This window comes from Cyprinodon tularosa, unplaced genomic scaffold, assembly GCF_016077235.1.
Source record: "Cyprinodon tularosa strain WSP-4 unplaced genomic scaffold, ASM1607723v1 ctg33, whole genome shotgun sequence".
NCBI classification, from domain to species: Eukaryota; Metazoa; Chordata; class Actinopteri; order Cyprinodontiformes; family Cyprinodontidae; genus Cyprinodon; species Cyprinodon tularosa.
The window spans coordinates 797,661-814,840 of record NW_024039041.1 but is presented as its reverse complement, the minus strand read 5'-3'; the positions used below and the strand labels follow the sequence as shown (position 1 = coordinate 814,840).

Sequence of the window (17,180 nt, the reverse complement as noted above, 5' to 3'; positions counted from 1 at the left end):
TTCCAAATAAAATAGTTTTATCCTGTGTCCAAGAGAGAAAAAGTATTCATAACAAAAAAGGATGAAGTAGATATATTGACATCTTTTTAATTAAGGCGTAGCTTTAGAAATGCATCTTTAAAAAATAATACTAACAAAATACTATTAAACTAAGGCGTTTATTATAGGATCTATGATGAACCCTAACCCTGATTAAAAACATATCATCAACTGTTTCATATCCTAGGGCAATTTTTAAGTAAGAATGTTGTTTAATTTCCCAGAAAACTAAAAAAATTGATAATGATCCGAACCATACAGCCAATACAAGACAGAAATAGTTCACTAGGTACTAAAAAACAGGGTTTTAATGGACATCTTAGTCCCCTCATTTCCAAAATCTTATAGAATACATGTTGACTTATGAGCAGAGAGACAGTTGTAAGAAAGGATGATGGACAAGATTATTTAGAGAGAAAATACACATTTGTACAGCTGTTTTTTTTCTAAAATATCCAATGTGAGATTATCCCACTCTAATAAAAGATTAATTAATCTCCTGCTTTTTAACAAATCTTTACTAAGTGTGCTTGTATATGAGGTCTGAACTACTTAAGGCTTTACTTTCAGTCGGCCTGAAGAATCCGAGCCGTAACAAAGCCTGTGACAAACTTACTCTGCAATTCCTTAGTTAAAAACACAAATGATTGACATGAACGCAGAGTCAACACTTGGGCACATTTGTCTGTCGGTGACAGCATGCAGCACTGAGGAAAGCTAACCGGTGTGTGTCAAGGAGCATCACTGGAGTAATGAAAGTCTTCTTTTCTTCTGCATTATTAAGAGGAACATAAGACGAACATTTATTTTAAAAGAGAAAATAAATACCGCTGTTCTGTAAAGATGCTGGAGGAGGAAGAGGAATCGGAGGAGAAAAATGTGAGTCATAAACATTTCAGCAGGACCACCCATGCTGTTAAATACATTTGTGACTGATGGATCAGTACTTTTAAACTGATGCTATCAACCCTGTTGGAGATCCTCCATTTGTTCCTGAGCTTCAAACTAAACACATAATGATAAAAAAAAAAAAGAAAATCTTTATGAAAGGATAGCAAATACTAAAAGCTTTAGAGAAAATCATACAAAGATTCCAACAATGAAATAAAATAACTGCCATTTGTATATGCAAGCGTTTTGTTGTGGTTTTGCTTCATTATGAGTTCAAATCAGTGACAGATACTACCAGAAATTTCTGCTGCACTCACACAGGCTGAGCTGAATAATCTAGGCATCCTAAACGTCTACAGTTACTTTTGACAAGAAAATAAAACCAGGTGGTAAATGAAAGAAATTAAATCCCCCAACCCCAGAAAGAAAGCCTGGTAAAATAACTGAAGATGTGAAAATTGTCTTGGAGGAAAAAATGAAATTACTATGTGACAAATGATGTAAGATAACCTTCATCCAGTTAACTCTGATCAGTGGTCAGCATAGCAGTAATACCAGGAATGAATCATCTGGCTTTAAGAGCACCAGGAGCAAACAGATTGGTATCTGTCTAAATTAGAAGTGAATAATACTCCCTCTTAATAAGGAGAAAAAAATAAAATAATATCCGTAGCTGTTGTATCATCAGTGCGCACTAGTTTTACATTAAAAAGAGGAAAATATCACTTAGAAAGAAGCTTTTCTTTTACCACAGCTTCAGGCTAAGCTATAGTCTGGTTTTTACTCACTATAAGGATGCAATTGTGTTGTTGACAACACAGGGTTATAAAAAAATACCTATAAAAAAGTTATTTATCCCTTAATATTCCACTGCAGAGAAATGTCACTAGTGAATGCATCTAGTGACTGAAGATGTTTTATCATTATCTCCCATTTATCTCCTCTTTCTTTAATCTTTAATTCTTTTTTTTTTTTTTTCCTTTCCTGTTCTACTTACATTGCAGTGTCCATATAATCGGTAATACTCCTTGCATGAATTATAATAAAGCTATTTATATGCATAAATCAAGCGGAACACTAGGAAGATAGCCGTACTGCTCCACTTGTTGAAAGCAAAAACTGTTTGGCTCTTTTTTGGCATCAAGACAATTGTTCTTATTGCCACATTGTCAGACAGGACACTGTAAAGAAAAAAAAACAACAAAAAAACAATGCATCTGGTATATGGTAGGAGGCCTATCTAACAATGCCTTACTGCCTCAGTTTTGTATTCCCAACCATGTAAAATATATGCGGTACTGGAATTATAGCAAAACAGGCTCTGCAATGTGAATATCCTTCTTTATTTTGTAATAAGAATGAATGTTAGGCACTATTGTATCATCAGTCCCTCACAAATATTTTTTTTCAGAAATGTGAATACTCTTTTTACCTTTTATCATTGGAAATGTTTTATTTCTTTATTTTAGCCACACAATGCTTATTTTAGCAGGGGATCATCTAAGCGTGACTATAACACCTTCTGTCTTCAGAGCCACACTCACTGTAGTGTGAGCAAAATCTGTAAAATCATTGCCAACTGTGCAATAATCTAAAGGTATGATAGAGCGTTGGGAAACTGTGCCATCTGGCGTTAAACTAATAAAACTACATGTCTGTTAACTGCTAGACCCATGCCAAAAGTTTTTCTTTTTTTGTATTGGTTTGCTATTATTTACAACTTTAATTAAGATCTATTTCAACGAACAAGAAATTTGGAAATATTGAAATCATAAATAGAAAAGGTAAAAAAAAGGTAAATCCAGAGTTCACTGGCTCACGAATCCTGCCAAAAAACATCTAGATTAACAATAACTTCTATTAATAAAACTTACAGAGCAATACAGGGGAGTAAAGATTAGATCCATTTTTTTTTTTATTTTTTCAAAAGCCTTACGCTCTACATTTATCAAAATGTCCATAATAAATAGTAAAAAAAGAGATCCTATCCTCTACTGCAGCTGATATACAAGCTGTACTGACAGAAACTTTCAGAGCTTGGTATGACTCAGTTAAACGACTAAAAGCTGTAGTAAAAACAAAACAATCAGTACAAGAGTTATTACATGACACTTCATCTCTTGATATTGCTTTCATTGTATTCCAACATTAATTGTATTTTAAGCATATTTCTTCACTTACATCATTGAGAGAACCATAACCAGGTATCAGATGTGCTGAGTCAAAAAATAAAATAAATATAAATCAGGATAAACCCCATTTTTAAAACATTCAGCAATAAAACCCTCACAGGTATTCCTTAGATCATAATGCACCTTTAAAAACAAAATAGAACTTACCTTTAAAAAAAAATCAGTGCTTTCATACATTATAATCTGTTTGAATTGTTATATCAATTATAAAGACAGAACTAAAAAGCAGAGATGCACCTATCAGGATTTCTATGCTAAGTTTGCAGAAGCTCAAAGCTGCACACATCATTTTCAGTACAATACAATTTATATTTTACTGTAAAAAAAAAAGCATTTAAAATGTGCCTTTTCACCTTTCTTGACATAAGTTGACATATCAGATACATCAGAGGCCACATCACACTGTATTAGATATTGCAGTGAAAACTGATTTTACAGCCTTAAAAAACATACTTTTAATGATTTGCACTGTTAATATAACAAAGAGAGCAGTTTTTTTTTAGGTGTCTATTCACTGTGTAGGTCATTTCCAAAAGACTGCCAACTTTTCCAAACCCAGCGTGCTGCAAAATATAGAAATGTACAACTTGGCTGTAATCCATTTAGCCTTCCTGTTATCTGCCTGAAGTCTTAAAGGTGTAGTGGAGAATGTTATTTTTCCAGGTGGATCATATAAGTGGTCTTCCTAATTGTCAATCATTCTGGTCATGTTTACATAAGGCTGTCCTATGTGCTCGTCCCCATTTTCACTAACCCACAATGAGTCTGACATAGTGGAATAACTGCAAATCTTTTGGAAAGAAAGCTTGTTTTAGTGACGCAAACTTTTAAACAGAGCGTGCAAAAGGAGAAATGGGCTTGTGCATGCTCTTCATAGGTGTTCCTTCTTGGGAGCGGGTACAGGGTTGTGCATGTGCATTTCGTTTTTTTAAATGGAGAGGGCGGGTCTTTTAAAAAAGTCGCAAAAATCCTCCAATTAACCTTTAATCTCTTGAAGCCTGAACGAAGCACAGACAGGTTCTTGTAAAAAATAACTTTCCTTCTTAATAGCTTCTGACTTTATTTCAGACATCCCAGTTACAGCTAAACCTGCTAACTCTAAGTCATCATCACTCAGTAAACCCATACTGTTACTGTGACTTGTTGACTCAGGGAAGAATAAGCTAAAATCTGATGAGTCCCACCTTCTGCAGATTTCTCTCTACTTAAGATGTATCTGCTGTTGCTATAATAGAAAAGCATTCCCAAAGTGACAGAAATATGTGCGTGCAGAGCTTACTGAAAGGCTGATGACCTTTAACCTGAAACAAAGCTTTTAATTTAAAAGCAGCTAAGCACATGCAATGGAAGCGTCAATCAAGGTAAATTAACCAAACCGCTTTGCTACACAGCACTACTTGAACCTGCCCACAATATTGATGCAAAAAACTTTGATTTATGCTTTTGTTTTGGCTAAATGGGTACTGGATCACAGAAAGCGAACTAGCAGCACTGGGAGCTATCCTTCAGTTTATCTGTTGTTAATTTAAACAATAGAAAAAAAGCAACTATATCCTAGAAAGCAACATTTTTTCTTCCCCATATATTTCCTTCCTATCTTAAATGTACAATAATTTATAAATAGAAGTGTCCCAAGCATGAGTAAAGCATTTATGCAGAGGTAAAAGGCCTGGAAAAGCTGAAGCAAAAATGGGCTAAATGATCCAAAGCACCGCCCCCCCCCTTAAGACTCCTTGTAGAAAACATTGATGAGAAACAGGGTCTGAAAAAACCTCAATGTTTGTTTAAAACTGATTTTTCTTTGTCGTTATTTGGACAGTTAAGTATGCAGACTCTTTGCTAGCCTTTGATTTCTTGTCTTGGAAAAAAAAAACCCAAGTAAAAATGTTTTTCAGGGAACGAGAGAAAGATTTGAGGTAAGATAATGAATATTCATTAATCATCCTCTTCAATTCAGTTCTGTCAAAAACAAACAAAAACATCTTCCTGATGAAATAGGCTGTTTTCACCACTGTCGATATGAATACTGGGTCGGTGCAGCACATTGGACAGTTCTGATCTCCTCAGACTCCACAGTCATCGGTTCTGTGCTGGAGTCTGCGAGTGAGGATAAGGGAGGTGGAGAGGGAGGCGACGGAAATGTGGAAGAGGAGCTGCCATACGTTCCGCATGCCAAATAGGTACAAGTTGCATAGGACGATCATGCTCAAAAGGAGGAAGGACTTCAGCTTCTTCTGAGACGAGTGGAACAGGTAAAGGTGGCACTGTGGAGTTGGTAAGAAGAAGACATGTTAAACAGCCTGTTGTGGCTGTTTGGTATGATAACCTGTTAACATGTGAGCTAATATTTACCTGAAGGGCACAGCAGATGAATGCGAGGAAAAATGCCACAACTTTCCAAATGCCTTCATAGTCGTCCTTTTGAAAGTAAGATTAGAAACAGTTGAATTAATTTTAGGCTTGGGTGAATGCTTTTCAAATAAAGAAACAAGTTTATAATAAAGATAAAGAGTCTAAGGGAAAAATACGAAAAGTATTTTATTCTGGCTTGAAGTTTGTATACACTCTTAAGCAGAACATTCTATGTTCTGGATGGACTGCTAGCAAAAGAAGTTTACTAATAAGAATAAAAATAGGGAATTAGGTGATCAAGTTTTCAAATGTATATATTTAGCCTAGGTATGTACTTTGGATATTTGGTAAAACATAACACTTTCGCAGCCATCTGCCATTTTTCTGCCTGGATGTTTGACCAATCTCCCTTTAGAATATAGAAAGATCCAGCTTTTACACACCATCCAGAAAAGGTAGCCTTGGTCAGGGCCGTTCCAGAGGCCTGATGTTCGTCTTTTCTATTCACTCCTAAACTGACTGTATCTATGTCTTAATCATCTAACTCACTGTGGTTCTGGGGCTGCAAGTCACTATGGACCTACCACAGTGGGTCTTGATAACTTTGGCTTAAACTGATAGAGAACCAACTATTGTTTTAACATATAAATACAATAATAAACGAAGAGTAGCTGCATGTCATATTCTCCCTTAATGTAATAATTTTCCTGTTTTTCCAAACAGAGACACTAAAACACTAAAAAGAAACACTAAAAGAACCAAAATTTATATTTTCTGGTCATTTTCATTTCCATAAGATTGGAAACATATGATTTCTCTTTTTTAAAATTTACCACAAATAAGAATATCCCAAAGAAAACAACTTTTATTCAGCTGAACTGAGTGCAAAAATGACTTTTTGGATTGTAAAGGTTGCAGACTCCTTATCTAAATGTTCGTTTTATGTGAAGTTAGAGTCTCTTGCTCCATGCTCTTAGTGAACAATGCCTGCACAAGTGGCAGTGCAACGGTCACCAGTAGGATGCTGCCACCTACATGTTTAACAGCTGATACAGCTTTGATTCCTTCAAACATACTTTCAGTCACATTTTTTCACATTGATCCTAAACTCACCTTAGTATTTGATACTAGTTTTCCAGCAGCTTTTAAATTATGATGGACTTAGGTCCATAAACCCTCAATAGTTCCACTGGTTTACTGTGGACAAGCTAAGCAGTTTTCTTTCGTTGTTCAGATGAGACTGTTGAAACCTAGACACAGCTAGGTGTACCAAAAGGAAAGTCTGCATAAATGTGCATCGAAACTGGTTTTAGGTTAAACAAAATGAATAAAATGAAAGGTCTGGTATAGTACTGTACCACAGGCATCCCAACCTCAGTCCTCAAGGCCCGCTGTCCTGCAGGTTTTAGAGGTTTCCCTGCTTCAGCACAGCTGATTATAATGACTGCAGTAGACCAAAAGCCTGTTAATCAGCTTTCAATTAAAATCAGCTGTGCTGGAGCAAGGAAACCTCTAAAACCTGCAGGACAGGGGGCCTTGAGGACCGAGGTTGGGGATGCCTGCTGTACCAGACCTCACATTTGCTAAAAATGTATGTAGTGTTCATTTCCTCAAAATCAACCAATTTTTTTTTTTTTTACCAAGAATAGTGGACATAAAGTAAGCTGGAAATATTCTAAGAAAGCAGTTTTTCTTTCATGAACATTTAGCCACATTGTAGTAATGTTATTATATGTATGTTTGGCCCTGGGTGGATAAAAGAGAAATGATGAAAAATTCAAACTTTCACACCCAGTTGTGGTTTTCAGAAAACATGAACGCATTACTTTATCTCATTACTCAGCTTTGTGAGAATAGCAACTCAGCTGCATCATGCCGAGCAAACTAAAAATGACATCCAGGATCCTGATGGCTGAGTTTAATATTCTGCCTTTCACGACTCTGTCATGCTCAGATCCTTGCCCTGGCCGTACCTGGAATGTGTTCTCTACGAGATGCACCCCACGGATCATGTTCAAAGATGCACACATGATGTTAAGGATGAGGGAAAGGATGCCTGGGACTGACACTGGTTCTAGCCTCTGATTTATACCTGCTGGAGTAAAAACAAATCAGCAATAGAAAATGTTGATCACACAAAACTAAGTCAAATTTAAACCAACATAACATCTGTAATACTGAGGATTAGAAGCCTAATTACTGAGGCTGATCCAGCATTGCCTTACCAGATGCAGCACTTTGTTCGATGTGCCCATTTGCTGTCCCGTTGACCAGCTCCACTTCATTCAGATTAATCACTTCAGGTGGACGGATCCTCAGGTCTTCCTGGACCTCTGCCAGGGTCACTTCTAGTGCAGGACCACCACTCTGGTTGTACTGCTGCTTCAGTTTTTGAATAGTGCTGTCTGTAAAGCATAAGCAACATATTTACATGTGGATTAATAGATTAAAAGGAATATGCACTTCAAACAACATAACCACAGCATTAATTTAGTTGGAAATCTTCAGCAAAATAATGCCGCTTTTTGTTTCCTCACCAAATTCCAAAAAAGGATATGGCCTGGCTGCCAGGGAAATGACTGTGCTGTTGAAGCATGCTGTGAACTCCCAACGTAGATCTTCCAGGAAGCAGAAGGCTTTAGCAATGGGGAGGCTGCTGTGGCACACGCTCATGTAGGAAACGCCCTCTGAGGAGACGAAGCTGAACAGGTGAGAGGAGACAAGGTGTTCCGTAAACAAACAGCCTAGCACAGCATGCCAAGGATGACCTTGTTGAATCTATCAGAAAATGAAGAAATAGCAACCTCATCCCCAATTTTACAGAGACAGAAAAAAGCCTACACACCCTGTTAAAATGTCTGGCATTCATAATGTAAAGAAGGGAAACAATGATAAATGTTGAACCACCTTTTGATCCAATTTCAGCTTTCAGTTCTCTTTTAGGCAAACCAACTGAGACGTCTCTGTTTAACCTGAAATGAAGTTATTCCTGGTAGATTCTCATTGTTTTTACTCATTTTTAATCTCTGATTCAAAGCCTGCATTTGAAGAATACTTAAAAAGGACTAAAGTGATCTTAACAGACAAATGTATCAGGTAAAAGGAGGCATCACTTTCAACAAGATATGACTTAAAGGTATAAGGGAGGATGTTCTTTTTCCGGGTGGATCATCAAAATCAGTGGTCCTCCTAATTGTCAATCATTCTGGTGATAAGTTTACATAAGGCCGTCCTACGTGCTCCTCCCCATTTTCATTTATCTGACATAGTGAAGAAATTGCAAATCTTCTTTTGGAAAGTAAGCTTGTATGAGCAATGCAAACAGCAACTTGTGCATGAGGAGAAATGGGCTCGTGCACGCTATTGCACGCGTTTAATAGGCATTCCCTCTCAGGACCGTATACAGGGTTGTGCTTTTTTTTTTTTTTTATTGGAGAGGGTGGGTCTTATCAAAACAATTGTGAAAAAATCCTCCACTATACCTTTAATTACAAAATAAAATGATAAAAGAAGTTTTAAATGGACTTGCTAATTTGGGAACCACACAGTACTTATAACCTTTGGGGTCAACTTGAGAGGGGTATGGACAAGAGATGGTTAAAATAACAGGTTGACTAGACAAATATAAGTAAACCAAGAGAGAGTTTTAGTGTTCAAATTCATTAAAACTTTGACAGAATAGAGAATCTGTATTTTTCTTTTTTCTTCTTGTTGAAATGTATAGGGTATGTGTTATATTCAAGGTTTCTTATTTTTAAGTTACAAAAATCTGGCATACATTCAGGTGTGTGGAGTTTCTTTTCATACATTTTAAAAGGTTGATCAAATTACAGGCTATCAGTTGATGTCAAAACTTTATGATTACTGATCTGTGGGAGACTTACTGGTGCACTTATTGCAATGATGCAGGTGTAATCATGTTTTAGCAGAACATGACAGAGTTACTCTGAAACAGTATTGTTTTAATAAAAGCTTATCATAATGTGAGACTCTCATTGGTTCAGGTTTAAAAGTTGTTTCTTTTTTTAAGAATCCTTACTATATATTAAGCTTCTGGCCCCTAAGGGTCCCCCTGTCAGGATAAAAGGCCAGTGACTTGCTGATGGTCCTGAGCTGCTGCTTCCTCTCCTGAAGTTCTTTGTTGTGCTCAAAGTCGGTGGAAGCTGACAGAGGGAGTCCATCCCTGACCCGCACCACAAACGCAAACAGGATCAGAGACATGATAGCCTGGGTCTGTGGAAGATATGCAGCCTGCAGAAAGTAAAAGAAGATTATTATATTATATAATATTATATATTATATTTCAAAACACTTTTTAAAGTTTGGTGGTCGTTCTGTTAAAGATTAAATAAAGATTATTACACTATATTACAAAATATCAACAAATCTCTGAAAAAAATGGAATTTGATTGGTAACTAGAACATATTAATGTGACGTATTTAGGGCAGTAATGCTTTCTAATGACGTGTTTAACGAAATAATGATAAATTATTAGATTTGATGGTTAATTATATGTTTACAGCATATGAAACTCTGATTTATTCTTTAAAAAATGACAACTTATTAATGTGAATTATTTTAAAACTGTAAGTTGCACCTTACCTCATTGTTGTGGACTTCATACTGCACCTTGTCACAATGCTACTGGGAGCTAGCTAACTATAACATCATACAAAGCAAACACATTTGCTCACTAAAAAGCCAAGCTCGGATAAACAAGCTCTGAGGATAATTCCTGATTAATATCGACTAACGTCAAGAACCTATTACTTAAGCAATCAGGACAGTGATTGGAATTGTCCAGAGAGCTAATCTGGTTGCTGTTTATGGATAGCCACAACAAATCTTTTACGGCATCTCAGGATGGACAAACCTCATGAAGACGGCACCTATTCTTAAAAAAAAAAGAAGGAAGTTAGCACAAGCTAACGGTCTACTGTCAGTGACTAGCGCTATTTACCCGGCTAGCTACTGTGCGTAGGTAAGTTGCATTAATTACAATTTACTTTAAAACATATATTGACACTTGAAATCACTCCCTCGTCTTCATTTTTAACAATTTAAATAATTACTTCATGCAAATTGCGTTACTGCTTGGGAACACGTTAACGGAGCTAACTTATAGCTAGCTAGCTAAGGGCAGCTAGCGCGACCAATTTAATATCGGCCGTGTTTTCAGGTTTACGAAGTGAACGATCTTTAGACGTTTCTAAATTAACCCAAACATATATATTTGTTTATTATATTCAGGTTATGAACTAGAATAGTAATAAATGAGGTCAATCATTTTCAATAGCAGTTAGTACACTTTAGAACGAGAACTCGTGGAATGTGAAGCTATTGGAGACGGATTAAGCAGCTGCAGTTAATCTTGAAATGTTTAAATGAGTTGTTTTCGGTATTGGCAGTGACTCTCACAGTTAACACATCAAATTAGTAACATAATACACGTTGTGCGACTGACAGATTGTAATTCTGCTTTAGGTGTCCCCAATGTAACCTACTGGAGAACGCGTTATTTTTATCACTTTCATTTGATCTCTTCAATTCAATTCAGTTTATTTATATAGCGACAATTCACAACACATGACATCTCAAGACACTTTACAGTTCACCAGATCATACAGTCAAATTGATATAAAGTTTTCTATCTAAGGAAAACCAGTTTATTGCATCACTGGGATGTAATCCCTCACACTAAGCATGCTTGTAGTGACAGTGGAGAGGAAAAACTCCCTTTTAACAACAAGAAACCTCCAGCAGAACCAGGCTTAGTGTCAGATCTGCTAGACCTCTTTGAATATTTACATAGAGGCGTAAATGTGTGTGCACTATTTCTATTTAATAACTTTCAAATTGCTTCGAAATCTTCTAAAAAGGGGCCTCACTTTTTAATATTTTTTTTGTAGTAAAAATAATGTTTTGATTTATGAGATTTCCTGGGTTTCCCTTCAAATGTCTTGGGCACCATTTTCACACTTAGTTAAAAATGAATACAGAATCTTAATTAATTAAAACCGTTTTTCTTCTAGGACTGACTACATACCAGTACAAATGTAAAAACGTGTCCAATTAAACCGTGCTAGTTTTCAAAGATTTCTTTTAAGTTTGGTACTGTTATACTTGGATTCAACTCCAGGCTGTTTGCTTCATGTCCAATGCATAGCCCATGTTATTCACATTTTCATTGTTGTTTAATCCTCACCTATGTTGATTAAGTAACCATGGTTAAACAATTTTACAATTTTTGTTCTATCCATTATGCTGTATGCTACAATCTATTTACATTTACTTTGATATTACAAGTTATCAACCCTGATCAATTCAAATTAACTATTTTTCATTGTAATCATATAACCACATTTCCTAATTATACATTATGTATAAGAAAGAAATTATTCAAAGCATAGATTGTCAAAACAGTTATGAAGTAAAAAAAAACTAAGGAATCTGTTTTATAGCTAACAATTTAAATGCAAAAACAAACGAAACCTCAATGACTCAAAATACCACAAGGATAAGCTGACCATATACTAATAGATCACCAAGTGAAGCATGTATTTTTGCAGTCCTGGTTTGCTCTTTGTCCTTGCTTCCTGAACCTCAAATTGAGTTTGCAGTTAGTCTTTTATGGGGGTTGCATTCCCTTTGATACGGACCAACAGGAACAGATACTCATTTAGCAACCAGCAAAATTCTAAAAAAAACTAAACTCAAATCTGTTTAAGATATTTAAACTATGCTTGAACTGCATGTTTCTACTTTTGAAGATAACAAATAGGTTACCTAATTTTAAGACTGTAAATCAGCTAGATGGTGGCGCATTCTATATATATATATATATATATATATATATATATATATATATATATTTTTTTTTTTTTTTGTCAGGACTATGAATATTCTTTCCCCTCCCACTAATCTCTCCTCATCCGTAGATTTCCTCCAATAGTTTAATCTCTTGCCCTCTTGCCCCACCCTCTTCATGTCATTCCTTTTAAACCTTGAGGATTTGGAATGAGGAGTTAACCTGACTTGCTTATTAAAAGGTTTGTTGTACCTTTCCTGCATTTTTAGGTCACCCGCACTTTGATCATTATGTGGGTTAAAGACCGCCCTCAGTGTTACTTTGATGTGGAACTCAACCGGGAGCCAGGTAAGCATATAAAGATAAAACTAATAAACAGCTTTCTTTTGAGCCTTCAACAAATAACTCGCAATGTAAAGATTAACTGTGATATTTCCGTAAATGTACAAAATGAAAGTGCAACAATCAGAAGTTCACAAGCCTGAAATACTGGTTTGGTGCTCAGTACTGAATGGCTGTTCTAAATACTTGTCCTGCTGTTGTAATTCTTTTTTATTTTATTTTGCGAGGGCAAGCTTTCTTTAAAAAAAGGGCAAAAAATAAAGAAATAAACAAATAAAACAAAGCATAGCCTGATTTAAAACATTATTGCATATTTGAGCCTGAATAAAAAGTATTATATCCTCCTAAAAGCACTGCTTTTGTGTAGCTCTGATCCATTGTCTTTAGAGTATGGGCTCTCAAAGACTGAAAGCACTAATATGCATCAAAATGATTACTTTTATTAGTTTAGAAATTTTTTTATATACTTAATTGCCCAATTCATACCACTGGACACACTCTGCCTTTAAAAATTTGACTCAATAATATTTATTCAAAAAATATGATTTCTTTAATTAATCTGTCAGAAAACAGCAGCTTTTCACATGTGTAAAAAGAGCTAACTTTGGTGCTTCTTTGTAGAGGTGAAGGAACTGTATGCACAGACGGACATGTAGAGACTAGCTAAGTTAAGTTAGCTCTGTGCTAAATTAGTCTTTGCAGTTAATTTTCTTCCATGCTAATTTTTCATTGTGTCAAACACTATATCAGTGTTCCTAGTAGAGGTGTCAAAACTATTCATATTTATTACTCAAGTAGAAATATTAACTTAAGCTTTTTACTCAAGTAAAAGTGTAAAAGTACCATTTCTTTAAAGTACTTATAGTATAAAAGTAATGCAGGAAAACAATCTTTAGGACAGATGCTTTAAACTATATGCTGGATATTTTACCACCCTATTAAAGGGTGCAGTTACAATTGTGAATGATACCTTCTTTATACTTGACTTTCTTAGTTTTATAACTAATGGTAACAGTGGCAGATTTAACTTTGCATCGTCTTGAAGAACTATTGATTTTGGTATGCTCACAAAACTAATGAGTCTATTTTTAAAATGTAAGGAGTAGAAGTAGAGATAAGTCCAAAAAATGTAAGGAATAGAAGTAAAAAGTTGTCTAAAAAATAATTACTCCAAGTAAAGTATAGATAACCAATTGTTTCCACTTAAGTAAGGTAACAAAGTATTAGTACTTTGTTACTTGACACCTCTGGGTGCTAGCGGGTATTGAAAGCTTTCTATAATGCCAGGTAATAATGCAGGAGCCCTGCTGGAGTTCCTACTTGTACCTTCAAATGTTTTTTTTTATGTGTGTGTTCTTATTTTAAATTTTGAAATGCCTTATTAAATGCTGTAATAATTCTCTCTCTTTTCTGTATTTTCCATAGTTGGACGCATCGTCTTTCAGCTTTTCTCTGACGTTTGTCCCAAGACAAGCAAAAACTTTCTTTGCTTGTGCACTGGTGAGTTATCTTCACTTAGTAGTGTGATCCACTGCATTCTGTGATTCTAGACAACATGTAGTGTGATTTGATTTCAAGTCATTTATTGAACTAGATCTAAGCTGTAGCTCTGTTTTCTGACCAAATCAGCGATTCAAATTTTCTCCACACCTTACAACTTGATGTGATATTAATTAGTTTGCTCATGAATTTCTGTTTGAGCTTACCTCAAAATGCCTGCAGTACTATTGTGACTTTCTCAAAGTCTTTAATATATTCTTTAAGACCAGGACCTTTAACCTCAGAATAATGCAATTAACAATCAGATGCTACTATTTAGTGAAGAACTTTCTAACAGACATATCTCTCTTGGATGCAGCCAAATGAAAAGCTAGATGATGCTGGTTTTAAGCCAACATGTTGACTTTTTATAATGTCTAAACACTAAAATCTAGTTCTTTAAAATCCAGTAACTCAGACCTTCTCTCTTTGAGCGTTACATGAGGTTTGCTACACAGAAGCACCTTCTAGAATTGCAGGTCTTATTGAGGCCCCGTCCACACGAAGTCAAAACGAACACGAAACGCTGATATTTTCCAAAACGTTTGCCATAAAGACGGAGACGTAAAATAAATGTGAGCGTCCACACGAATGCATGAAAACGCTGCAAAATGTATGCCAGGCCTGTAAGTGGCGCTGTGGTGCCAAAGCAAAAATAAGCGACGAAATGTTGGGCATGCGCACTAATATTTATACATGGTTGCCCTGCGGGTCCATTTTCATGGTTAAGTCAAATTCAGGTGCTGAACTATGTCGTCGATATTGATCTGTTCTTCCTGGAGATATTCCAGAAGAAGAAGATTCTGTTGTAAGCCCGACAGCAGGGTGAGTAGCATTAGCAGCAACGGCGCCATTGTTGTTGTGATACTTGTCGCCCATGCGTGTTTAGAGGCGACGCTATGACGCATGCGTGTAAAAAAAAATATGCGGTTAGAGCGTAAAGATGGAAACGCGAAAACGGCGTTTCAGAATCTTCCCACTCTGAAGGCTGAATAAAAAAAAGATCGTTTACAGACCCCCGAAACGCCGGCTTCGTGTGGATGAGAGGCTGGTTTGGTGAAAAATTTATGCGTTTAGGCCAGGGTTCGTCTTCGTGTGGACGGGGCCTAAGTTTGTATTTCTCTGAGACTTTTGCTTATATTCATCTCTTATTTCAGGTGAAAAAGGAACCGGGAAAGTCACAGGAAAAAAACTGTGTTACAAAGGCTCCACATTTCACAGGGTTGTGAAAAACTTCATGGTTCAAGGAGGCGACTTCACAGAAGGTAGAAAAAAAAAAGTTTTAAGTGACTGCAAATTGTTGGATTTGCATCTGGATTTGAAGCATTTTATAAAGATCCAGGTTAGGTTGACATTTTAGGATTTATTCCAGCAAATAATGGACTCCTAGAGGGGGTATATTATAATCAGTTAACCCAGCTTTGTTCTGTATTATTGTTGTCAGACATCCAAGAGACATACTGCTTTCTGTAAATGGCAGCTGTGTCAAAAAGAAGCACTTGACAACAATTACAGATTATTTATATTAGGATTTTGTGAAGAGTACAAACACTATTAAGATATTTAGATATAAAAAGAATCTAAGGTGGTTTGATTTTCTTTATGGCTACAGGAAATGGAAGAGGAGGTGAATCCATATATGGTGGCTACTTTGAAGGTACTTTTTGATTTATCTCTATTTTTTTTATGTGTGTCTTAAGTACTGAAAAGTTTTGCATGTTTTTTTCATTAAATAAATAGTAACATGTGAATTTTCCAATGTGTTAACTTAATCACATCAGCATGGGAAGTAGCCATTCTCGTTACCGAATTCTACAATCCTCCTGCCTAAAACTATCAACATATTCTCTTATTTATAGAGTGGTCTTTTGCAAAATGAGAAGGTAAGAAATGTGCACAGTTCAGTAACACCATCCCAACATAGTCCTCACAACAAGGCTTTCACTATCAAAGGTTACATATGTCCCAATAAACTTCCCATTCAGTCCAAAATCCCTGTTGTCCTCCAAGTGTTTGGCTGTAACCTGGTTTTCTGCTATCTTTAGACAGTTTGACGGATTCCAGTGTATTGTTTTTGTTTTTACTATTATAAAGAGCATAGAGAAGCAGAGTCGAAAGGTATGATGTAAATAGCAAAACCAATTTCATAAAAAGATTTCTGAGAAGATCTGATCATTGATTTACTTCTAAAAAAAATAATACTTTTTATGAAATAAAATAATCTCTGACTTCAAAAGATTTTTCTCCTAATAATTCCCAAAGTTTTTTATTTTATTTTTATTTTATTTTTGCCTCTGACAATCACACACATTCCCAATTTAACAGTTTGGTTTTGATTTGACAGATTTCACAGTTTAAAATTTAAAGTTAGTGGCCTTATCAACCCAAGTGCCCTAAGAAGAGTAAGTTACCAAACTGTGTCTTTGAAGAAGCGTTTCTTTACAAGATTTACTTTCAAAGAAAGTAAAGATGCTTTCCAGGGTAAACTTTTAAAAGTTTTGGACTGTTTACACAGATGTTATTAAGAATGTTCCATTCATTCATATCTAGCAGTGTTATCAGATAAGGGAGACCAGAAGACAGAGCTAAGCTGTGGTTGTAGGATTGTCTTAATTTTGAATGTAAGCCGAAGAAATGTGAAGGAAACCAGAGTTGCAATCGACAGGTCCTTGTTGATCTATGAATTGTATAATTTTCCTCACCAGTCTAACCAATTCTTCCCTCATTATTCTCAAACTATTTGTCTATTGAATGTATTTAAAGAAAACTTCAATTAAACTATAATCTTTAAACTAAGCTAATTGTAGCATTTTTTTTTTAGAAATAATTATTTTAGAAACAAGAAGTTCTGGAAGTTCTTTAGGTTAAATGTCAAAAACTTAAAGCTCATCTCTTACATCAACAAGAAGTCACTAAATAGCTTTTTTTTTAAGTTTTATTTCAGATTTCTTGATTTTTATACACTCAACAGTCTTATTAATGATTTACTAGTCTTCCAAAAGATTCAATCTGTTTT

At 35.5% G+C, this 17,180-nt stretch overlaps 2 protein-coding genes across 5 annotated transcripts in view; one reads left to right on the top strand and one right to left on the bottom strand.

Annotated features, from left to right (window-relative positions):
- Positions 1 to 4,045: 4,045 nt before the first annotated feature.
- sec22c (SEC22 homolog C, vesicle trafficking protein) lies at positions 4,046 to 10,354 on the bottom strand. 3 transcript variants are annotated; one of them, XM_038293820.1, is made up of 7 exons: positions 10,078 to 10,354; positions 9,514 to 9,725; positions 8,012 to 8,175; positions 7,700 to 7,879; positions 7,448 to 7,569; positions 5,475 to 5,540; positions 5,186 to 5,386 (listed from the first exon to the last, which is right to left on the bottom strand). In XM_038293820.1, the coding sequence occupies exons 2-7, from the start codon at positions 9,693 to 9,695 to the stop codon at positions 5,186 to 5,188; spliced, it is 915 nt and encodes a 304-aa protein (XP_038149748.1). In that variant the 5' UTR covers positions 9,696 to 9,725; positions 10,078 to 10,354. The 3 variants fall into 3 exon arrangements, with proteins under 3 accessions (XP_038149749.1, XP_038149748.1, XP_038149750.1); XM_038293821.1 differs by lacking the exon at positions 10,078 to 10,354 and having other exon boundaries at positions 4,046 to 5,386; positions 9,514 to 9,695; XM_038293822.1 differs by lacking the exon at positions 10,078 to 10,354 and having other exon boundaries at positions 7,448 to 7,566; positions 9,514 to 9,695.
- Positions 10,189 to 17,180, top strand: part of nktr (natural killer cell triggering receptor) — a 25,079-nt gene continuing 18,087 nt past the window's right edge. The window contains exons 1-5 of one of the 2 annotated variants that reach the window (XM_038293817.1): positions 10,189 to 10,456; positions 12,553 to 12,631; positions 14,051 to 14,125; positions 15,322 to 15,429; positions 15,777 to 15,821. In XM_038293817.1, coding sequence (XP_038149745.1) covers positions 12,574 to 12,631; positions 14,051 to 14,125; positions 15,322 to 15,429; positions 15,777 to 15,821 — 286 coding nt within the window. In that variant the 5' untranslated portion in view covers positions 10,189 to 10,456; positions 12,553 to 12,573. Of the gene's footprint in view, positions 10,457 to 12,552; positions 12,632 to 14,050; positions 14,126 to 15,321; positions 15,430 to 15,776; positions 15,822 to 16,023; positions 16,048 to 17,180 lie in introns of those variants that run through there. The other variant, XM_038293818.1, reaches the window with a different exon arrangement.